The sequence below is a fragment of the Salvelinus sp. IW2-2015 genome, linkage group LG4q.1:29, assembly GCF_002910315.2.
Source record: "Salvelinus sp. IW2-2015 linkage group LG4q.1:29, ASM291031v2, whole genome shotgun sequence".
Classification (NCBI taxonomy): Eukaryota; Metazoa; Chordata; class Actinopteri; order Salmoniformes; family Salmonidae; genus Salvelinus; species Salvelinus sp. IW2-2015.
Genome location: NC_036842.1, coordinates 89,868,142 through 89,892,563, shown reverse-complemented (window position 1 = coordinate 89,892,563; position 24,422 = coordinate 89,868,142). Strand labels below are relative to the sequence as shown.

Below are 24,422 nucleotides of genomic sequence, written 5' to 3'. Positions count from 1 at the left end.
GATGAACACTACTTCAATTTCTTTATATCGCAAAAGTACAATAAATGTCTTTACAAACATACATATAAATACACAATTGAAGAAATATAATGCTGAAGCAGATGTTAATCTATACACAATCTACCTGTTATAAAAAAAATATTACGAATAAATATATCTACATGAAATTAAAGGCAATTTACACAAAGGAACCAAAACGTTGATCTAAGTAAATGTTTTTAGCCTTGATATAAACAACAACAAAAAAAGTATTATTTGGGTATCTGTCCAGGACGATTATTTAGATCTGGGTTAGATCGTCAGTATGTATTAAACTTCTGAGAGAACGCCCAAGAATTCCCTAAAAAGTTGATTTTGGAATACAAATGTTTATTTCTTAAAGGGGCCTCCTCCTYCTGAGTGGTTCCTCTCGAGGTTTGAAGGTTTCCTTAGAGTATTTCTTTGCCGCTGCTCATTGGCCTCTTGGTCGGGTTGATTTAAATCACTTTGACAACTTTGTGACAACTAAAAAAAGGGCTTTATAAATATAATGTTATTGCATTTTGATGTACTGAGGACTTCTGTGGACAGCTTCCCCATCAGCTTAAGAAATAGTGCATGTGTCACTCTGAGAAATCAGCAGGAAAGAGTTAATATTCATTGTGAAGATCCCATGTTTTGCAAACGCTTTGTCTGCCGTTGTGTCTGCAAAATAAATAAAGAATTATGTCAGAAACAAGCATTCTTGCGACTAAGAATCCTCATGTACATTGAACAAAAATATAAATACAACATGCAAAGTGTTGGTCCCATGATTCATGAGCTGAAATAAAAGATCCCAGAAATGTCCTATACGCACAAAAAGCTTATTTCTCTMAAATTTTGTAAAAAAATATATAATAATTTACATCCCTGTTAGTGAGTATTTCTCCTTTGCCAAGATAATCCATCTACCTAACAGGTGTGGCATATCAAGAAGCTGATTAAACAGCATGATCATTACACAGGTGCACCTTGTCCTGGGGACAATAAAAGGCCACTCTAAAATGTGCAGCTTTGTCATACAACACAATGCCACAGATTTCTCAAGATGAGGGAGCGTGCAATTGGCATGCTGACTGCAGGAATGTCCATCAGAGGTGTTGCCAGATAATTTAATATTAATTTCTCTACCATAAGCCGCCTCAACCTTGTTTTTAAAGAATTTGGCAGTACATCCAACCTGCCTCACAACTGCAAACCACGTGTATGGCGTTGTGTGGGCGAGCGGTTTGCTGATGTCAACATTGTAAACAGAGTGCCCCATGGTGGAGTTATGGTATGGGCAGGCATAAGCTATGGACAATGAACACAACTGCATTTTATCAATGGAAATTTGAATGCAGAGATACCGTGASAAGATCCTGAGGCCCATTGTCGCCATTACCKTATATTTCAGCATGATAATGCACTGCCTCATGTCGCAAGGATCTGTACACAATTCTTGGAAGCTGAAAATGTCTCAGTTCTTCCATGGCCTGCCTACTCACCAGACATGTCACCCATTAAGCATGTTTGGGATGCTCTGGGATCAACGTGTACGACAGCGTGTTTCAGGTCTCGCCAATATACAGCAACTTTCCACAGCCATTGAAGAGGAGTGGGACAACATTCCACAGGCCACAATCAACAGCCTGATCAAGTCTATGCGAAGGAGATGTGTCGCACTGCATGAGGCAAATGGTGGTCACACCAGAAACTGACTGKTTTTTTGATCCACGCCCCTACTTTTTTCCTTMTTTTTTAAAGGTATCTGTGACCAACAGATGCAAATCTGTATTCCCAGTTGTGATATCTAGCCTAATGAATATATTTCAACTGACTCAGTAAAATCTTAGAAATTGCGTTTTATATTTTTGTTCAGTATATTTWTYAGCTACACACGTARACTTAACGAATTCTGTATAGGAAATTCTGATATCTCACCAGTTATAAATACAGGTAAACGAGCCGATACATTCTGGACCTGTAGGCGAACTAGACAGTGGAGGTAGTTGGGTCGTTCCCTTGAAATGACATCACATTCATGGTAGGGTAAGACCTCCACCATTCCAGCCTCCTGGCAGACATCCATGAAGATTTTTTTGCCCTGTGCTTCCACACTAGACCTGTAGAGGGAGGTACGAACAGTTATGGCARTTAGGATTTTACGGGATCATTAGTTACCTTGAAATATAACATTTACTTTGTCCAAGATTCAAATCAAATGCATTGTCTTTGACTACCTGCCCTAGACCTGTATCAAATAAAATCTAACTTAATTTTRAAGTGCATTTAAAATCGCAACACACTACAGTAAAACAATAACATTTTGCAAACAGAAGAATAAAAAGTGTAATGAACAATTATGGTGGTTAGTAAGGATCTTTTACGGGATGATTAGTTCCCTTTAAAATATAAAAATGTACTTTGGCCGACATTAAATGAAACGCAGTGTCTTTGATGACTAGTGCACTGCAATCGACTTTAAAAGTGGATTTCTGCTTGAGCTGACATCTGTGGCATTTACAGAATTAATTCTCTAAAATATCAAGTCATCACTAGGGCTGTGGCGGTCATTACATTTTGTCAGCCGTGATTGTTAAGCAAATAACTGCCGGTCTCAAGGTAATTGACCTTTAATTAACAAACACATTTKTAGCATCTCCTGGCTTCCACACTGATGCAGACCTTTGGAACATCTACATTTTTAGAAAGTCTATTAAATCCATTTAATATAGCCGACACCATCACAATAATTCCATTATTTATTTTAGACAGGTCTAAAAAAACATGATATGAAGAAAATGAAGTCTATTTCAGAAGAACAGAAGAGCATACTCAATTGTCGTTATGGGAGTGCGCACATGCGGCTATTCTGTGTTGAGCGGTTTAACAAAGAAACATATCCTCCTATATGCTTCATTTAGAGTTACAGTTGAAGTCGGAAGTTTACATACACCTTAGCCAAATACATTTAATCTCAGTTTTTCCACAATTCCTGACATTTAATCCTAGTAAAAATTCCCTGTCTTAGGTCAGTTAGGATCACCACTTTATTTTAAGAATGTGAAATGTCAGAATAATAGTAGGGAGAAGGATTTATTTCAGCTTTTATTTCTTTCATCACATTCCCAGTGGGTCAGAAGTTTACATATACTCAATTAGTATTTGGTAGCGTTGCCTTTAAATTGCTTAACTTGGGTCAAACGTTTCGGGTAGCTTTCCACAAGCTTCCCACAATAAATTGGGTGAATTTTGGCCCATTCCTCCTGACAGAGCTGGTGTAACTGAGTCAGGTTTGTAGGCCTCCTTGCTCGCACATGCTTTTTCAGTTCTGCCCACAAATTTTCTATAGGATTGAGGTCAGGGCTTTGTGATGGCCACTCCAATAGCTTGACCTTTGTTGTCCTTAAGCCATTTTGCCACAACTTTAGAAGTATGCTTGGGGACATTGTCCATTTGGAAGACGCATTTGCGACCAATCTTTAACTTCCTGAGACTGATGTCTTGAGATGTTCCTTCAATATATCCACATAATTTCCCCTCCCATCTATTTTGTGAAGTGCACCAGTCCCTCCTGCAGCAAAGCACCCCCACAACATGATGCTGCCACCCCTGTGCTTCATGGTTGGGATGGTGTTCTTTGGCTTGCAAGCCTCCCCCTTTTTCCTCCAAACATAACGATGGTCATTATGGCCAAACAGTTCTATTTGGCCAATTAGTCTATCAGAAGCTTCTAAAGCCGTGACATAATTTTCTGGAATTTTCCAAGCTGTTTAAAGGCACAGTCAACTTAGTGTATGTAAACTTCTGACCCACTGGAATTGTGATTAAGTGAAATAATCTGTCTGTAAACAATTGTTGGAAAAATGACTTGTGTCATGCACAAAGTAGATGTCCTAACTGACTTGCCMAAACTATAGTTTGTTAACAAGAAATTTGTGGAGTGGTTGAAAAACAAGTTTTAATGACTCCAACCTAAGTGTATGTAAACTTCCGACTTCAACTGTATTTATGCAACTTTAGTTGTGATACAAACGTTGGGYTATATGTTTTGATGCGACTTGCATGAAAGGCATGAGCTCTTTGTTTTTTAAGCAGGCTGTTAACACTTCATCAGTCTCTCATTCACAATTGAACAAGCACTTGATAATGCCTCGAATTTCCCGGTGGCATCCCCCTAGTGTGGCCGTAATGCCCCGTAATAAAATTTAAATAAAAACATGCATTTTGTGGCCGTTGTGCCCTTGGGCTGAATATAATAATTATAATTCCCTTCTCCCGGCTGCATGTTCCGACGCACCTCTRTCACGATCGTCATAATAACTGGACCAAAGCGCAGCGTAATCTGGGTTCCACATCTTTATTGCTATGTGAACCTCAAAGCAAAACAAAAACAATAAACGAACAAAACGAAACGTGAAGCTACAATAGTACTCACAGGCAACTATACATAGTCAAGATCCCACAAAGCACAATGGGGAAATGGCTGCCTAAATATGATCCCCAATCAGAGACAACGATAAACAGCTGCCTCTGATTGGGAACCATACCAGGCCAACATAAATCATTAATCACCTAGATAACCCACCCTAGTCACTGTCACCCCCCAACCAACATAGAGAATAAACAGCTCTCTATGGTCAGGGCGTGACAACCTCTCACTCACATGGTTCTCAGATATCTMAATTYTTATTAGCCAATGCCCGTAACGTGATCGGGCTCTTCTTACAGTCATCTATCGCAGCTCTGAAGTAAGCTACAAGTGAAGACAAGACACATCGAGGACGCAACTGCGCTAATCAATCTTATCAAATTCCGAGGCGCATATTAAAGATGCTAGAACTGTCCACGTTTACTTTTCGTCAGCAATCAAGATGAGTAGGCCTAACGAAGACCAAAAGCACTAGGCTATGTCAATCTACAATTTTTTTCATTTTACCTTTTTATTTAACTAGGCAAGTCAGTTAATAACACATTCTTATTTTAAATGACAATCTACCAGGGAACAGTGGGTTAACTGCCTTGTTCAGAGGCAGAACAACAGATTTTTACCTTGTCAGCTCGGGGATTCGATCTTGCAACCTTTAGGTTACAAGTTCAACGCTCTAACCACTAGGTTATCTGCCGCCCCACTATCCCCCATAGTTATAAAGTTGACCTATTCTATTGGTCCGAGAGAGAAATATTCCAAACATAGTCTGGGACAGTTGTGGGATGCGATTAAATACCAAATTAATACAACTACTTGCATMAAAAAAAAMWTTCAAAARCAATGAGGCTGAARCAACAGATCAGAACATTTTGCTTAAAATGTTGATAAACTATTAGGCTATTTCTTCACCTTTATAAGCGCAGCAATGTGCACACAGGCAGCAGGCTATAAGCGCGAATATTCCAAAATGCAATCAATTAGCGGGAAAACACCATTCTCTAAAGTGACCACATGCGATTATACATGTAATGCTTTATTATAAAGGTGCATTTTTATGGTGAAAATGATCTTCCCCAGACTTGAAAATCACACMCCGCCTATGTATGCCACTGGTTACAAAGCGGATTAATGTGCTTAATTTTAAGAAGTTATTTGGCCACTTTAGTTGTGATACAACCCTTATCAAAACATATAGGCCTATGGGCTAGACTACATGAGGCGTGCGACTATGATTTGAAAAAGTMGCCAAAAAAAAAGGCACGCGCTGTTTCTTGCCTTACGCTGTGCATCAAGTGATAGGCTAATATTGTCACTTATCAGACTATTCTTGATTTAATCTGGTCTTTACATATACTAAATAATATGTGTGACATTTGTTTTGATTTAGAATGGACCATTAACATGCACCTGTCTCGGGGCAGGGGAAAATACATGTCATCTATGCAATTAAATAGCGAATGGAGGACGCTTTTCCCCTTGGTTCATTTTCATGCCAGCCAGGTAGGTTATACTCCTGTTGTAAAGCGAAGCAATGTGCTTAATATTAGGAAAGTTGAGAAATATAATATGCCTAGCCTTTAGAAAGCTGATGAGATCCTCTTTTTAAGAGGTTTTCAAAACTGTTATCTCACGCAATTGCATAGCCTATAGAATTGTTGCACAACATGAGCTCATGTGCAATCATGAAGTGTTTGATTTGATTTTCAAATACATTTGCATTGATGTCAGAGTGATTAGGGGGACAATAGAGTGCTGGGTACCAGGCAGTTAGTACGTTTGGTAGGCTACTAATGACCATCAGCAGCATCAGAGCTGGAAGAAGCCTAGTTACCGTGACTAAACAGCCCCGTGGAATTTGACTGTGGTCATGACTCGTGACTGCCGGTGTGGCAGTAATATGGTCACCGCCCTAACAGCCCTAGTCGTCACCACACATCTAAAGAAGCCATCGTAAAGCTTCTTACAAGAGCAAGAATAAGCTTACCGTGCGTTCTCTTTCAGTTTCCGGCTGTCTCTGTAGTGCAACAGCCATTTCCACTTCCCTTTTTTACTCAGTCCCTCCAGGAAACCAGACATTTTCTTCATGTTGCCTGAGAGAGAGCGAGAGTTACTCAGCGACTCACACATTCCATGCAATGTTGGGAGGGGACATAGCCTGGCCCCAGATCTGTTTCTTGCCAAACATCAGCCATAGGAGTTGGCAAGATGACACAAACTGATCTGGGACCAGGCTAGGGACATCCTAGTTGCTTGTAGAGATAACTGCTGTGAAAACATAATAACATGTAGAAAATGCACTTTTTTATATGTTCTCTTGCAAATAGAGAAGCGTCCATACTGAGACTGAGTGTGTGCAGAGCTGCTCCCTCAAACACCACAAAACCGCCTTTGCCGAAGAGTTCTTGGTGGGTCAGGTTCACGATGTCATCAGGACGGTCAATACCAGCAAACAACACATTCTGAGACTTCTTTAACTCAAGCAAGTGAGGGACCTRAGGGTAGAACAGAAATCTCAAAACGACGATGTAATGACAAAGTATACCGATTCAAAAGGTTGGATTTCGAATCTGGATTGATGATTATTTTCCGGGAGTTTGAAATACTTTTTATAAGTCTACAATGGTATAACAGTCTTACCTCACAAATGTGTTCAGCAATATCTTCGTTCCTTAAGATGATGTGTAGAGGGCAGGATGGACTTTCCTTTCCAAGGCAGAATTGAGACTGTTCTACCGCAATGTGGCCCTCTGCTTCTAACAGCTCCTACAAAATTAAAATGCTTGTTTTTAAACATGGCGGAATAATAAATGTTGGCTTTCATTATTGTACTAATGGTTTTCATAGACTAGTCCCAGATCTGTTTGCATTGCATAGGCTAACATTTTTACATTCATCTTACCTTCGTCTCTCTGAAGAATGGGTCAGATGATGTCACCAGAATGTAGAACCTGAATTTGTTCTTACATGACTGTCTCACAACAGAGTTCAGATTATCATGCAGGCTGTCATACATGTCCTCTTTCATCTGCCCACAGAAGTCTTTGCTTGGAGCTCGAGACTTTGGCGAACTGTTTCTCTTTGCTTCTTCCCTCTTGAGTCTCTCAGTTCTGGATGGGTATTTTTTGCCTGCGCAGACCTCGGTCATCATAGCATGGTACGCCTTGAAACTATCCACAACCAGATCTGAAACTTTTACATGCGTCATCTCACTGCCCTTTGTACAGGACAATTTCTTAAGATGCTGAGGTTCTCCATCTGTTTCTTCAGGCATAGCCATCCTTTCAGGCATCTCCACTCKGATCTTTTGTCCTGCAAGTGACGGTATCGCCTCCCAGTGCTCCTCGGAGCCGTCCTGATCCTCCTGTAGACTGGAAAAGTGCACTGTCACAGCCGGGCTACTGGTGGAAGCTCTTTCTTCTACGTTTGACCTGCGGTGTCTCGATCGGATGTACCTGCTGCTGCTACTACTCTTACGTTTTAGCATCTGGTTCATTCTCTCTGAGAAGATGAGGGTCTCCAGATCCATAGATGACTGTGTAAGATCAGATTCATCAGCGTTATGTGTATCATCCCACCTCTTGGAGAACTCCAGAAAACTGCTCAAGCCCTGTCTGTTTGAGTCAGGAACTGTCCGTGTGTGCATGCTTGCTGTAGGTTTCAAAACGGGATAGTTTTCATAGGTGATTCTGTTTCCTTTGTGATCCAAAACGGTAACTAAGCGTGGCTTTGCCACTGAGGAGTCTTCTTCCTTGGTCMTATCCATCTGGCTGCCACTCCTTGTAGCCCTACAATACTTTAACCACTCCTGTTGGTTCTCTTCCATACGGGAAAGTATTTTGYCTGATTCTTCAGACTGGAAGGTGACCGACGAGGAAATGCCTTGCTTGCTGAAGTCCAAAACCCCATCAAATTCCCTTTGCTCCCATTCCTGAGACTGGCGTAAAGAGTTGATGAAGTCAAGTCTTGTTTTATTCAACCGGAATTTACTTCTTAAATGTTTGTCATCTGATATCCAATTGGTCTCTAAACTGGATTCAATTTTGTCTTTATCTACAGAAGGCGCCTCATTTTCACCCATAACATCCTCATCAGCCATAACATCCTCATAATCTTGCAAAACTGCAATCTGTCTCATCTCTCTGGCATACTCTGTGTTATAAGGGTGAGCATTAGTGTTTGAGCGGACAGGGGTATCGGTTTGTTTGCTTTTTAGGACATCTGAAGACATAGGATCGATATCTGTTTGTCCTTCTTCCCAGTTGTACTGTCCTCTGCTGTCCTCACTCTTGGAGAGATTCACAATCATGGCAGGTTGCTGGCTGTTTGGCTGGGGCTGAGTAAAACTGTGCACTGAAAGGTTCTGAGAAGCTGCTGTAGGTCCACTGCCCGCTGGAATACTCAGACGGGTGGACTGTAGGATGAGCTCACTTAAGGCAGGACGCAAACAAGTCTCTCTTTCTAARGCGATTTCACTAAAGTTCCCAGTTAATGTTATTTCATTGGACAGAACTTCCGGGTGGATTGATGGCACAGAGAAGGCAGCTTTCTCTGTTAAGGAACAGTGGGTGTTGGGAAAGGAGTAAGAGAAACTATGCAGCAAATGGCGACTTGAATGAGCATGCAGGTCTGGTTCAACAGCGGCAAGTCGCATATTTGAATATGGATCGTAATCGCTTCTTTCCTTTAAAGAAGATGAGGGAGTGTTGAGAGGTGTGCTAGTGGCGATTGGGTTCTTGCGAGGATCAGCCAATATTTGAGAGAACTGATTATCAATGGCTTCCAGATTATTTGGTTTGTTATTGTTGCTGGATTCATGCAGCTTGTGCAACCCAGTAGCAGCCCTAGCTTTATAGAGACTAAGACTTGGTTCATGATGATCCTTTTCATTTTCAATGAGCGCAAGACCACTATCGAGGTTGGRACTGTTGGTGTCTTTCGCATTGGGCAACAAAACAGTGTTTGGTGTGTGATGGACATAAGAAAATCCTGGAACGAAAGGTGGCTCGTATTCTGTAGGAGTTGGGCATCTGCTGTAACCTTCCCCAGTGCTGAGGGGTTTGCTGACCCCATCGGCATCGCAGATGGCCAAGGAGGCGCTGCAGATGTCAGGAATGGGGATGTAACCATACAGCACCTCATCCACAGTTGGGCATCGACTGACTGATTCTGTTCCCTTTGAAACTATTTTTGCTAGCATTTCAGCTGATAACACATTAGCACTATCACAGACTGTGATCAGTGTCTCTTTCTGACTTGRGTGAGTATCATGCACCTCTGTGTGATTAATATCCTGGCTATCCTTCTCTACTCCAATGAATGGTATTTCTACTCCAATAAATGGAATTTCTACCTGACCTTGCGCCATCTCTGATGCCTCACCTATTGAATGTAGAACATCTGTGTGTGCGATGTCTTCCCTGGGAATCGGTGGTATTTCCACCTGACCTGTCAGTCTTTCTGATGTCTCGTCTTGAGAATGTTGGGACCCTGGCGGGAATGTTGTGGAACTTTGAGTTGTGACATCATCAGATTTACTCTGACCCTGCATCAATTCTTTTTCCTGTTSTTTAGTTTCTACATCAGCCTCATCTATTTCATGTTTAGCCACTCCTAAAACATTATTGGGCTGAATGAGTGTGTCAAACTCGCCTACAAAAGGCATATTCCCATCGCATACTGKAAATACTTGCGTGGGCAGTTCATCATCTTTACATTTAATCTCACCATGCATTTCTGGCAGTACCCTGCTAGTCCCAGCAGAAACATCCCCAACCTGCCCCATTGGTAGTTCCTCATCCGTGGAACCATTTATATCATGCACTACAGTGGGTTCTACGTCTATGTACAGCTTGCCATTACATTTCACAGGTAGTGTCGTATCTCTCGGATCATTTCCACCATGCACCACTGACAGTGTTGCTTTTTGGGAATCAATGTCAGTATGTGATATCTCTGGTAGTGCCTCAGCCACAGACGTATTCCCATCACACACCACAGGTGGTGCTTTATCTCCTGAATCTTCTCCACAAATCATCGCTGGTAGGGTCTCATCTCTAGTATCATTCCCATCCTGCATTGCAGTTTGCACCTGGTCTTTGGTGTTTCCATAATCTCTGGGAACATTTTCACTGTGCACTGCTTTGAGTGCCTTATCTTTATCAATGAAATCCTTCCCAACATGCACAGCAGTTTGTGCTTTAGTGATTTCCTTGTTTGTGGTATCTTTCCCAGTATGCACTGCTTCTGGTTTTGCGGCTTCAACAGAATCCTTCACGTTGTGATCTACTTTGTGCATCTCCTCTTTTGACTCACTGCCATCACAGATGACAACGTGAGCCCCATCTCTGGCTTCATTTGCATTACTCTCAACTGTGTCAGCCATATTGACAGCATCACCATCCATCTGCACTTCTGTGTATGGCATTGTTTTGACTGAATCGTTATCTTTAAGTTGTTGCTCCTTATTGACATCTTTAGAGCCCATGGTTTTAAGACACGCTGCATTTGGTTCTCCATCACCCGTCATCTCCTCCTCCTTTTGGATGAGCTTTTTGTTGTTGCCCTCCAAAACCTGAGCAGTTTCAGTCTCCAGGAGCTTTTCTTGATGAATGTACACACTTGCTGCCTGTTCACACAGAAGTATGTACGATCGATCACTTTCCAAAGTTCTTTCGTAAGGGGACACACCATTTTGGAGGGTACCCTTGCTGTCATTCTCATGGTTGTTGGTTTCATAGTCTTCATCATCACCCAGGTCACTTGATTTTTCTGACATCATGCTGTCCACACGGTCTCTGTAAACCTGTAGAGAAAGAGAACAAGAAGATAAACAATTAATCATTGCAACAAAAAAAACAAGTCTACAAATGTATTGGAAAACATATGTGGTTTAAATATATAATATATTTGTTTTCCAACCTTTAACTCAACACCTGTACTTCGTTTCGGACAAGAGATGGTTTCCTTGTGCAGGCCAGTTGCTTTTCGGTATAATGGTTGATTTTTACAATCTATTCTCTGCTTAGACTCTGTGTCTAGAGAGACTAGCACAGCTGAGGTTGTTTTCATTGAAAGGTCCAATACCTCAGCTTCCAGGCTTAATGGTTGTGCTTCTTTTTTACCCATGTTACTAAGGTCCAAAACTTCAGGTTCTGGTATCCTGGAGAGGGCTATATAAGCAGGGGAACTTGTCTTGGTCTCAGGTGGAACCTGGGCTGGTACCGTTCCATGACCCACTTCTGTAGAATCCTTTTTTTCCAAACATGTTAGAGTCGAGTCTGCCTGGCAGAACCTCGCAGTGGACCTGCTGTAGAAAAGACCTATCCACATGTGGATAATGAGCTGAACCTGTTCCTTTGTGTCCTTAATGTCAAAATCCCATGGGCTGTACAGAGAGGGAGTGCAGAGGGATGAAGGGAAAGGACAGAGAAAAATCAGAGTTTTAATTTGCAATTCCAGTCAAACAATTAGTCGACCACTGTGAGTAATATAGTATCAGCTTTAGGTCTCTAGCAAACTCTTCAGTTATCCTTTCTTCTAGCTACTGTATGCATAACTAATCAAACTGAAGACATTAGTATTTAAGTTAGTGATTGTAAGTACATACCCATGTAGGGCTCTAATAACTGTTTTATCCTTAGGGTCGTTGGTAAACTTGCTGTCTGAATTAAAGTTGTAGTTTTCCTTCCACAGCCTTGTCACTTGAACTGAGCCATCTTTTTCAATGAACTGCCGGAAGCGATGGAACTTCTGCTTGCACCCGATTCCTTTGCTCAGGGATTCCGGAGCCAATCCGGGTTCCTTCCTGTTCTGGTCCTTCTGCTGACACAGGAAGGCCCGTAGTGTTTGAGATCCGTCAGCAAAGATATCCTTGCGATGCTGCTGAAGTCCCTCCGAAATTGGGACTTGAAGGATTGAACCTGACAAACCCAATAGTAGAGAGGATGGCGGCAGTGAGTATGAATGTTCGTGTGAGACTAACACAACCCGCTCCCCACTCCCCACTACCAGCCCCTTGGGTGACGGAGACTGAGGGAGGAGTTTAAGCCTAGCAGTAGAAGGGTGCTTCAGCAGAGCAGGAAGGACAAACTCTGGCTCACCATCTGGATCATGAGGAGAGACGCCATCTTTGACACTGTTGTCACTTATCACCAAACTTGGGTGGTCATCTTGTTTCTCAAGAGCCTTTGGGTCTGACTGTTGTTCCAGTACTTTGTCATTACTGGTACTGCGAGCCAAATTAACCAATAGGGTCAGAGAATCTGCAGGTGGGCATGATACAGTGCTGGCACAGGTCCTACCCCTACTAACAACACGGCTGTCATCCGGGTCAAGTGTCACTAGTTGGGAGGATATAGCTACTTTCTCACTTTCTAAAGAAGCTGGTGAGCGATAATGCAACCACCCTGTAGAAACAAAAGACACAAAGGAGACAGAAGAAACAGCATGAAAACAGTAGCGCATGGTGATGATTAATACCTACATGGCTGTAAAGCAGTCCCCTGCATGCAAATTAGTTAGTAAAGATCTTTATTTTATTTATTTTTGTACTTTTTGAAGCTGATAATGTATTTCTTGCAATAGTAAGAAATATCCTCGCCAACCCACTGAACCTAATTTAAACATGATCTGTAATAGATGTAACTTTATGTTCAACAGGGGGACCGCAGCAATAGGGGATCTAGCCAAACAACACACAGCAAGATGAGGCAGAGGCGGCAGCAAGAGGTCCCAGATCTGTTTGTGCCGTCTTACCACGTGCGTTACAATGACCATAGGATGGCACAAACTGATCTGGGACCAGGCAAGTAAGAGGCCATTAGCACATTACTTCAGAATGCTGCTTTGCAGTTCAGATGAAAAAGGAAATATAGAAACGGAATCGTCAGGAATTCAAGACAACCGGATTATTTCGGTATATTTCAACATTTCAGCACATATATTAACTGTAATCACAACTCAATGATGAAGAACATTGCTATCTAATTAAGCATTTGGTTTAATGAGAACAAAAGAAAATCCATCTGCATGGTCTGTTATTTGCATGACATGTGAAGTTCACAACAACCACGAACTTCCCCAAAAGGAACTTACATTTTTTCCTAATGGAGTCTGCATGCTCGTGTTTCTTTTTGAATGGTCTCCTCTCACTCGCCGAGATGATTGTTGTTGAAGGTGAGCTAGGCAAAGCCTCAGATGTTTGGTCAGATGTGGCTTGAGGTGGGACCAGGTCCAGTCTGTCCTGAATATCTTTCTTTAACGGAATATCACTTTTTTCTGGAGATTTGTGTGCGTCATTATGCAACTCCGTAGGAGTCAAGCCTAATGCTAGTGCAAACTTTGGGTCTAGGCCAAATGTCTGTTCCTTTGCAACTTCAACAGCACCTGTGGTTCTGTCCGGGTTGGCTTTGTTGATATTATCATTTTCCATTTTATCCATGCCAGGAGTATCAGCCTTGCTTTTCTTGTTCAAGGGTGATGTTTGATCTTCTGGAGCAGGATTGATGGATGTATTCCGCTTTCCCCCTCTTGAAAGAACTGTCTTTAGTTGACTGAGGGATATTGCGACATATTGACGCTTCTTTTTGTGTTTTCCTGAGGAAGGAGAATCCGTGTCTTTGTTCAGGACCAGTTCTGAGGGATTCAGAGAGGCCATCTTGCCTACATCAGCCATTTTGACCTCATGCAGACTGTCTTTACTGTCTAACATCCCTATGGGCAAATCTTTGTTCTCATCTGACTTGTTCAACTCTAGGTTAGGTCCATCTCCTGTTTCTATGGGTTGGGGGACTTTGATACAAGCTTCAACCATCATCTCGTCAGCACATTGTTTGTGATCTAACACTTTCCCCTTAATTTTCAATGATTCTATATCCTTGGCGATAACTTCTGAACCATGAGGGACAAAGATTCTACCGCATTCGGAGATGATTGCCTTCAAGTCCCACCGTTCTGTCTTCTTTTTCAATGGATGGTCGTCATGAATCAAATCCATACTTTCTTTATTTCTCAATGGGTGATAGTGGATTAAATCCTTGCTTTTCATTTTCAATGGGGGATCTTGGATCAAATTCCTCAATTCTCTTGGCATTTTCAATGGGTGAACTTGGGTCACATCCACCTTTTCCTTCTTTTTCAATGGGGGATCTTGGATCAAATTCATCAGTTCTCTTGGCATTTTCAATGGGTGAACTTGGGTTACATCCATCCTTTCCTCCTTTTGCAATGGGTTAACTTGAATTAAATCCATCCGTTCCTTCCTCTTTTTCAATAGGTAGACTTCACTTGAATCCATACTTTCCATGTCCTCTTTTTCTTTCGCTTCAAAGTCAGCCACTGTAGACCTCAAGATCCTTTTACCCAATCCGCTAAATCTATGACGTTTCCTTGGCCGTTTCCTCCAATCAGATATAGAGGAATGACTGACCTCTGTGGGTTTTGAAGGCTGATTGGCCTTGCCACGTTGCCCATTGAGAGCACTTCCGCCCTTATCCTGTACTTTGGCACAAGGCAAACTGGAGGAGTTATTTGTGGTGGACTCTGTGTTGATCAAGTCAAGGTTCTCATTGTGAGGTAAAACGGTTGCAGTTCTTTCAGTGGCAGTGATGACTAACACTGTTGGGAGGTTACCTGATGCAGGTGAGGTTGAAACCTCTGTCACCTCTGTGGCCTTTTTCATCACTCTCATACTGGCTATCCCAAAAGCCTTTGCCGACACTGCAAGCTGGGAAAGATCAGAGGGAACCTCCTCTTGCACCTCCTTCTGAGGCAAAGTTCTCACATTATCCTCTACGCCTGCCTCTGGTGCCTTGCTATTGGGCTTGGTCGCCAGGGCCGGACTAGGTTTCCTCAAGACCTCTGCAGAGACTGGAGGCTGTGAAACACCAGAGGGCATATCCTTTTGCACCTCCTTCAGGTACAAGTTAGTCTCTTCATTCGCTACTCCTACCTCTGATGCGTTGCAGTCTGCCTTGCCCAATGCTGCCAGGTCAGCTTTCCCCAAGTCCTCTGCAGAGACTGCAGGCTGTAAAAGATCAGAATGCACCTTTTCTTGTACATCAACTTCAACCTCCTCTGGGATCAAACTTGTCCCTTCATCCTCTGTTCTTACCCCTGGTGCATTACAGTCAGCCTTGGTCTTCCCAGGTTTTTCAGAGTCATCTGCCGACACAGAAGGCTGAAAAAGATCAGAGGGGAGCTCCTCCTGCACCTCTTTTGGAGGCAAAGTTATCCCTGGTGCATTACTGTGTGCCTTGTTCAAGCCAGGTTTCCCAAAATCGTCTGCAGGGATTAGAGGCTTGCTAAGATCCGAGGGCAACCTTTCTTGCACTTCCTTCGAAAGCAAGTTATTCCCTTCCTTTACTGCTTTGTCTGATGCATTACTGTCTTCCATAGTCTTACCAGGTTTCTCAAAGTCCTCCATTGACACTACAAGTGCTTTACTAAAGTCTGCTGCTGTGTCAGCTGTGTCTCCTGGGGCCTTTCCCCCTGACTGCTGCTCCTCTGGGCCACCCAGACTAGCAGGACTCATGGGGGACCCCTCTGGAGATGACAGACAGTAGTAGACATCATCATCCGGCTCATCTCCTCGCTCCTCTCGCCCTGCCACCAGAAGCTCCGTGGCTCTGGACACCGACAGCTCAAAGGAGCCTGGCTGGTGGAAATAAGATCTGAGACGTTTCCATCCCATCTCAGTCCACTTGGGGGCGGAGTAGAGGTATTTGAGGGCGTCGGGAACATCAAACTGATCTGGGAAGATGCTGGCCTCCCTGGATGGACTGATGGTAAGCCCAGGGTGGATGAGGGAAGCGTAGCTCTGGATATGCTGCTCTAGTAAACCACGTAGCTCCCCACTTGGTGAAGGGAGGCACTTTTCCACCTCTGTCTCTGCGTAGTTCAGTGCAGGCACCACCTGGAGGACCTCTGGTGAGAGGGAGGGCTTCTTCCAGCAGACCTTGGTGTCTGTGGTAAAAAAATAATAATAATAAAAAATGGCATTACATAAAGATACATCACAAAAGATTAGATAAAAATCACTACTGTATACAAGGGCATAAGTGTTCACAAATTAAAGTTGGCCACACACACCTCTATGTATAGCTCTGGAGTCTGGAAACACAAACATCCCCTGCAATACCTCTGGCTTACTGGACCCAGTATCTGGAAATATACAATTATAATGTCACGTTAGAAGCTAAATATCTATCTACAATATCTAAATACAGTATGTTGTGTATACAGGTTCTGTCTTACCTTCATATGTGAGGAAGTGAGATGAATGTAACAGTATAAGAAAACCATTATCATTCAGTTGTATTGTGAGGGCCTGTTAGTAAGAAAAATATAATTTATTTGAATCAAAGTCTGACAAGGCAACAATGTACTGCATTCCGTTCTTTCAATAGTCTGTGAGCCAAATTTAAAAACAATGAARGCTCACCAGGTCTTTCTCCTTGAGGTCCTGTGTGAGCTGAGAGAGAGAGGTGTCTTCAGCCTCACTGGGTGCAAGCTCATACAGACTGCAACCCATTCCTTCCAGAGACACTGAAAAACAGTACAACTCAATATAATAAAGTACTCCTAGTGTGTAAAGTTAGTTATTGCAAGAAAATACAAAATACAGAAAAAAAGGTGATCATTTAGACATTCAGCATTACATGGTAAAGAACGAAAAATAAATCTGTGTAAAGCTAATATAATAAAATATGCCATTTAGCAGAAGCTTTTATCCAAAGTGACTTACAGTCATGCGTGCATACATTTCATGTATGGGTGGCCCCGGGAATCAAACCCATAATCCTGAGGTTGCAAGCGTCATGCTCTACCAMTGAGCCATACACACTCAATAAAGACTGTTATCAAAGCTRAATAAATAAACAGTTTCATCTTTATTCAGATAAGCAACACCTAAAAATTTCCTGAGAAGGTTTTGTTTGTGGTGACACTGCTCAAACAAAATGCTATCTATCAAAATGAAACCTCTTTTTGAGTACATTTACAAACATGACTTTACCTTCACCAGAGAAGCAGGTTTCAAATATAGCCTTCGGTAATTTCTGCCTCAGATCTGACATTTGAATTGCTCCGTCAACTGACATCATTGTTGGACTGCAATCAACCAAAAGGAAGGACGTGTAATTCATGTGACATTCTCAAGTTATGTTACCACATGAAAACAGAATAAAATGGGGAGGTACTGAAATGTGTTTTTAGATTTTCCGTTGCTTAATGTTTTTCCATGGTGTGCCCTACTGAACACGACCCACATCAAGTCAATTGGAGATAGATTTAGAATATATTTTTTTAAAGTCGTATCATAGGGAGAGACAGTACAMCTTCACAGGGTTGCGTTGAACTTACAGTTTAGCTGGGATTAGGGGTCCTGTGCTGGACTTCAGACCCACATGGTAGATCTGAGAGCTGATTTGGAGCTGGCCCCTCCACGGATAGTAGTGAAAGACTGTAATCGTATTCCATTACCATTATCATAACATTATCCAAAAGCACCAGTGCAGTGTTACAATACACACAAAAAGTCAAATTCATATGGATAACACACTAGACATAGACACATTGATAAGTAGCCATCAGTTCATTGCTCACCTGTTTTTTCTTCCTCACTAAAAAGACAGGGAGACATTTTTATTTTTATTAATCATAACAATAACAGTTTAATTCCTTTTTTCACCTAGTATTTTCTATTGAGCATAATGTCATTTGTTACAAACCCCCATGAGGGGAAAGAGGGAAGTGTACCTTTTCTCCTGCTCCTCTGATGCGGATGTCTTGGTATCCCAATAGGAGAAAGCCACGATAGCGAATGGGCAGACATGGCTGGGAGGCTGGACTGCCCCTCCAACAGGCAGCTCATACATGTAGTACTGCAAAGACCAACACAAATCTCGTCAGCTTTGCTATTGTGTTCTATTTACCCCTACTGTATCTGCAGGTGTATTTCATCAACTTTGCTAAATGCCTGTGGCAAAAAGACGAATAATACCTAATTACATTTTTTCGTTAGAGGTAGCTTACTAAATAACATTTTTGTTTTATTGCTTTGACACACTGAGTGCATATTTGACAATTGAAGGCAACTTAACACACCATGTGAGAGGGAGGGATGATGGTGGAAGGAGGGAGGAGTCTCACCTGTGTTCTCTCGAAGGCCAGGAAGGAGCTGGTGTTGGCTGACACAGAACTGAGCTGCTCTGATACATGACAGTCAAACTCATTAGAGGGAGAGGTGTAGTTTACTGTGTAGTTCTCAGTCACCTCTCTGACCCTGCCCTGTAGAACCCCACAAAAAGAGAGAGAATTAAATTGCAGGCCCTTTCAACTAATCAATCAAATATATTTATAAAGCAGTTGACCCAAATATATTCATCAGCAGTAGTCCCAAATTGCTTTACAGTAACCCGGCCTAGACCGCAAACAGAAGCAGAAGCACAGTGGCCAGGAGGCAGAAACCTCAAGACAAACCTTTGGGTGAAAGGAGGTTACCCAACTTTGAGGTTACCCAACATTATGACCCGGTGGCCGGTTCTGACTAGAGGGAGTACAGCTACGACCGGAAGTGKTTTTTTTTGTAGCAGGTTAGGAGAATTAACGTGGCAGGTTAGGAGACTTAGGTTAAGGTTAGGAAAAGAGAAACGGTTTAAAATGCTCTCATAACCTGCTATAAAAAAGTTACTTCCGGTCGTAGCTGTACTTCCTCTAGTCAGCACCCCTATTGCCCTGCTACTGTGTACATACCTTGGTGAGCTTGATGATGGCGATGTACCCAGACTTCCCGTGGTACCAGCGGTTTAAGTCCAGGCAGTCCGAGTACTTGGACACGTACACACCTGAGTTACCAAGAAAAGACACACGTTCACACCTGAGTTAAACAAGAACATTCACAACACTGATAAGTCTGTTTCCACAGCAAGAACATGGGGTGGTGAGTGTTCCATTATCCCCCCTCCTCTTTCTGATAAAACCAAAACAACAAGAACATGGGGTGGTGAGTGTTCCAGTATCCCCCCTCCTCTTTCTGATAAAACCAAAAACAACAAGAACATGGGTGGTGAGTGTTCCATATCCCCCCTCCTCTTTCTGATAAAACCAACACAACAAGAACATGGGGTGGTGAGTGTTCCACTTTGAAGAATCTCAAATATAAAAAATATATTTTTACAGATTAACACTTTTTTGGGGTTACTACATAATTCCATTTGTGTTATTTCATAGTTTTGACATCTTCACTATTATTCTACAATGTAGAAAATAGTAAAATAAAGAAAAAACCCTTGAAACAAGTAGGAGTGTCCAAACTTTTGACTGGTACTGTATATCTGAATGTAAGCATACGTTTAAGATCTATGTGAGAACAATTAAGTGAGAAATTTAGAAGAGGCTGTGAAACTTCACACTTTAAACATTTTTTTTTTTTTTTTTTAGGTTTAGTGGTTTACAGTTCCAACACTGCATAATGTAACTGAGGTGGTTTGGCAGAATTGGCGCCACACGCACATAATAAACTTGTTGGCTCCCTAAGCTAATGCCTAGGCTTTAGCACAGCAGGCGAACACTGTCTTGTGGCACACAGGTACATGCTATGGATATGTGATTAGATGTTCTCTTTCCTTATAATTTCATCTAACCAAAGAAACCTGTTTCACGTTGATTAACCTACAAGTGACAAAACAGGAAAAACTAGTTGAAGGACATAAGAAGTGACAAGTGAAGAAACAATACATGAATGAAAAGGGCTGACAAAAAAGTACTATTATACAGCTACAGACTGGAAAAAAACACTTCAACTCTTACAGGGCTTCTATGGTGATCTCATAAACATCTAGAACTGTAAACTTGGAACATGACGAAACAGAACACTAGACTACACAAGGACTTTGACCACGGTTTCCTTCCTCCATAACGACGGCAGTTATCGCAATCTGAGCCTAGTAGATAAAAAAAAAAAAACTAGCAGACTTTGTCCAACTGTAGATAATCTTCCACCACCCTCCCCCTTTTCCACTAGGGCCTGCAACCGAACACAGCCTGGCTCACTATTGTAACCCGAAGTAACAGAGATTTCATTTGAGGAATTCTAACTTCAAACAAAGAAAGATATTTACCAGAGTTTCATTGTATGTATGTTCAGAGCTAAACTCTCATAACATAATATTCTGTTGATAAAGTAGAATCCTCTCTCATTCCTCACTTTCATTCCAATGAGGTAAAATCTCATTTCTACATCACTCAAACATTTTTACTGCAGGCCCCTAAGTATAGACTAATGTTAATAGCTGGTCCTAGCAAACACTACTGGTTTCTCCTTCCACTTTCTCTTTACACGATCATGTACTTAAAGCAGTTTCACTTTTAAAAGCAGAAGGACAATTGACTAAACATGTACTGAAACCAAACATCTGAAACAGTACACCATTATCCTAGTAAGAAAACTTATTTAAATCTCACTACTTATGTTTTGACATGTCTTTAGCCATATAGTCCACACTCAAATAGAATTAGTTTAGGTTCGTGGCTAGAGACTACTCCGTGTCATGTAGTGTGTGAGTTGCCTCTATATTTAACATGTAAAAGCTTAGAAATGCTACATTGTTTAGGTGAGGCCTTGTTCGATGATATGAAAAAGGTTTCAGTAGAAATAGTTCAAACCAGTTTTTCTCATATTTCCTTAACCCAAGACAGGTTGTTCTTGTTAATATCGAGGCGTTATTGTCCAAGTGTATTTAACTTCCGTGCTGTGGAAACCCAGGCGTCTTGTCTGATATCTCGTTATTTACACAATATGGCGCAGCTCATTTACCCTTTGAAGGATCTCCAAGTGTGGTACATGTGCTGTGTCCAGGGACAACACCAGTTTCTCCCACTTTATTTGCCTTTAAAATAGAAGAATAGTGATCATTAGCGATTGGTAACTTGATTACAATGTTTTGAGGTCGTTTTCTATAACACAAAGTTAGATATGGGTTTCTCCATACAATTTTTGGGGGGGAGAATACATTGTGTGTGTGACTTTACGTTTTCTACAGAAATAGAGATGTATGAATGACTATAAACATTATTGTGAGATATACATTGAAATATTTATTTTGTTACCTTATTTTCGTCGTCAAACAGCAAGAAGCCATAGGACTCCTCCATTTCTTCCTCTGAGTATCCCATGTCTCTCCTCTTTGTTCGGAAAGCCTCATACTGTCAAACAACAAGCAATAGTTTAGCCTATCTCAAATATAATAAAATGTGTATTTGTCACATGCACCGAATAAAACAGGTAAAAACTTTAACATGAAATGCTTACTTACGAGCCCTTTCCCAACAATGCAGAGTTAAAAAATAAGAAAAATAAAAACTGATAACACAAATTAAAATAGTAACACAAGAGGAATAAAATACACAAGAATGGAGCTATATACAGGAAGTACCAGATCAATGTGGAGCTATATACAGGAAGTACCAGATCAATGTGGAGCTATATACAGGAAGTACCAGATCAATNAGCTATATACAGGAAGTACCAGATCAATGTGGAGTTATATACAGGAAGTACCAGATCAATGTGGAGCTATCTACAGGGAGTAGCAGGACCAGATCAATGTGCAGGGGTACAAGGTATTAAGGTAGATATGTACATAGGTAGGGGTAAAATGACTAGGCACCAGGATAGATAATAATAAGAGTAAAACATTTAAATAAAAACAACATCCTACTGATATTAAGTAAAATTAATTTATGTTGTAAATATGTACTTAACGACTGAAGGGGCAGCACAAAATGTCTTAAGTAATACACAAATATACTATCAAGTATTACACAGAAATGTAACAGTACATATACTAACATGTACTATCAAGTATTACACAGATATTATCATGAAATAGTACATATACTATCCTGTACTAAGTATTGCACAGATACTATAAACTGGACTCTATGGGCAGAGTCAGGGCTGGGTTACCGTACACCAAGGAGTAAGCCAGGGTTGGCCAAGTTTACCATGTACTGTAGTGAAATACTGACCCGTTCCTGCAGAGTAGCATTGTTTATCAAGAAAGCAGAGTTGTATCTAAAAGACTGCTTAGACTCCTTGTACATGTACGAGTTTTGCAGTGGAGGCCGAATGCTGTTGTCGAAGTTTTTCGAACCTGGTAGCACAGGTACCAACACACCTGGAGGTTGCAATAGGAACATGGTTAAAAAGTGACTACTGTAGAGTTGCAAACTCGTTCTGTTTTTACCAAAAGGTGCCATRCATTGTATTTTCTATTCTATGCATCTTGTATTTATAACTACCATACTGATATATTCTATTCTATGCATATTGCATTTGTAAATAACATATTGATATATTCAATTATTGTTTTCTATTCCATTCTATTTAATTATATACTAGGTGTCTTGCATTTTTAACAACCTTATTGATTAAGGTCTAACATTGGTGAACATATTGTTAAAAAAACAATATAAAAAGATTTATGCAACAACAAAGAAATGTCTCGCCCATGTGAACACATTATTCTCGTTGCTAACGAATTACAATGGCAGTCAACTTCTTTCGACCAGTATGCGCACTTTATAAAATACTTCAAACTGTAAATACTGTAATCCTTTAGGCTAAACTAAAACAAATGATGTATGACTAAAACCAACATTGTCGAGATGTTAACATGTTAAATTATGAATAGTAACCATAATAGAAAAGTGATATAACATTGTGATTGACCAAAAAAACATTACTCGACGTCACCTTCTCTCACSGCACCATTATCGATTTCCATGGTTGGAAATGTATAAAATCAGTTTGTCTCTATTTCTCTGGACTTTTGCAGACCACCTCTGTCTTCCATTGACATTTCGACACTTAATTTCTCTATTCCAAGGAAAATGTTGCCAATCCATATGAGCGATTTGGCGTAATCTTCGTGCCAAAATCAAATCTCAACATTGTCGGTGAGTTTGGTAGACTGAGGAAAAATATGTTGCAACCAGGAAGTAAGAAAGAGCACAAGGAAAAACTTCGCCATTAGAACACATTTCGATAGTTAGTGATTTTTTTCTGGGTTTATGCTCAGATATGTTTTACATATATCTTATATATAATGACAAAACAATGTAATCCTAACTAAACGTGAAGTATTGCTTCCAAAAAAGAAACAGAAACTTAGCTATAACTACCTGCATCCATTTCGAGACTGCTTCGCTTTCATTTCTTCACTCGCCTACCGCTAGTAGACGCAGTTATGGAAGCCCGTTCCCGCCACCCCCACAAAAAATATCTGACTACGAGTTATGAGATAGTAAGTCATAATTATAAAATAGTAACTCATAATAATAATATACTAMGTAATAATTATGAGATAGTAAGTCATTATTTAGAAATCTGTATCACATTAATCCAATGTGCACTTTGCATCAGGCCCTTCTCAACTTTCAAGGGTAACCTTATGTAAATCCTATTGTTGATCACACGTGTGTGTCTCTGTGTGTGTGTGTGTGTGTGTGWGWGAGAGAGAGAGAGAGTTTGTGGTGATATTTTTCCATATTAATGTATCAGAGTTTTATGTTGAAGTGAGTTGGTGCCTGCTTGGTGACTGACATCTGGTTGACATCAGATTTAAAGACAATATTCACAATTTAGGACCCTGATCAGTATTTTTGATGTAAATTGCATGTTATAGGTTTCAGACACTTCTTTTAATTTGTTTTTGAGAAACTTGCCCCAACAGCAATTTACTTCCTGGGCCTCATTCAGGAGATCCAGGGCATCCAAAAATAATTAACAAAGGCTCCAAAAACACCCAAATACATATTTTTTCAGACTGCAAAGCTCTCTGTATCATGATGCAGGTCTTTAGATGTTKTACACATGAARTTGTGTCATGCCAAACTTTATCCAYAACGTTATAATCCATTTTGTTGAATTCGAAGCGATAATTCTTGGCATGTATGCGTGTACTTCCTTGTTATTCTCGCTACTGCG

The 24,422-nt window shown here is 41.0% G+C and overlaps 1 protein-coding gene across 4 annotated transcripts; it reads right to left on the bottom strand.

The window, feature by feature from the left end:
* Positions 1-8: 8 nt before the first annotated feature.
* On the bottom strand, positions 9-23,682 carry LOC111962785 (protein TASOR 2). Of its 4 annotated transcripts, XM_023986100.1 has the most exons (24): positions 23,618-23,671; positions 23,190-23,406; positions 22,463-22,611; positions 21,542-21,637; positions 21,249-21,321; positions 19,187-19,278; positions 18,584-18,721; positions 18,191-18,315; positions 18,038-18,054; positions 17,795-17,894; positions 17,448-17,542; positions 16,875-16,978; positions 16,688-16,760; positions 16,523-16,594; positions 13,529-16,396; positions 12,535-12,840; positions 12,042-12,354; positions 11,354-11,819; positions 7,335-11,237; positions 7,073-7,198; positions 6,774-6,927; positions 6,420-6,525; positions 1,945-2,126; positions 9-684 (listed from the first exon to the last, which is right to left on the bottom strand). In XM_023986100.1, the coding sequence occupies exons 2-24, from the start codon at positions 23,218-23,220 to the stop codon at positions 584-586; spliced, it is 9,690 nt and encodes a 3,229-aa protein (XP_023841868.1). In that variant the 5' UTR covers positions 23,221-23,406; positions 23,618-23,671; the 3' UTR covers positions 9-583. The 4 variants fall into 4 exon arrangements, with proteins under 4 accessions (XP_023841868.1, XP_023841866.1, XP_023841869.1 ...); XM_023986098.1 differs by having other exon boundaries at positions 12,042-12,840; XM_023986101.1 differs by lacking the exon at positions 12,535-12,840.
* Positions 23,683-24,422: the final 740 nt, after the last annotated feature.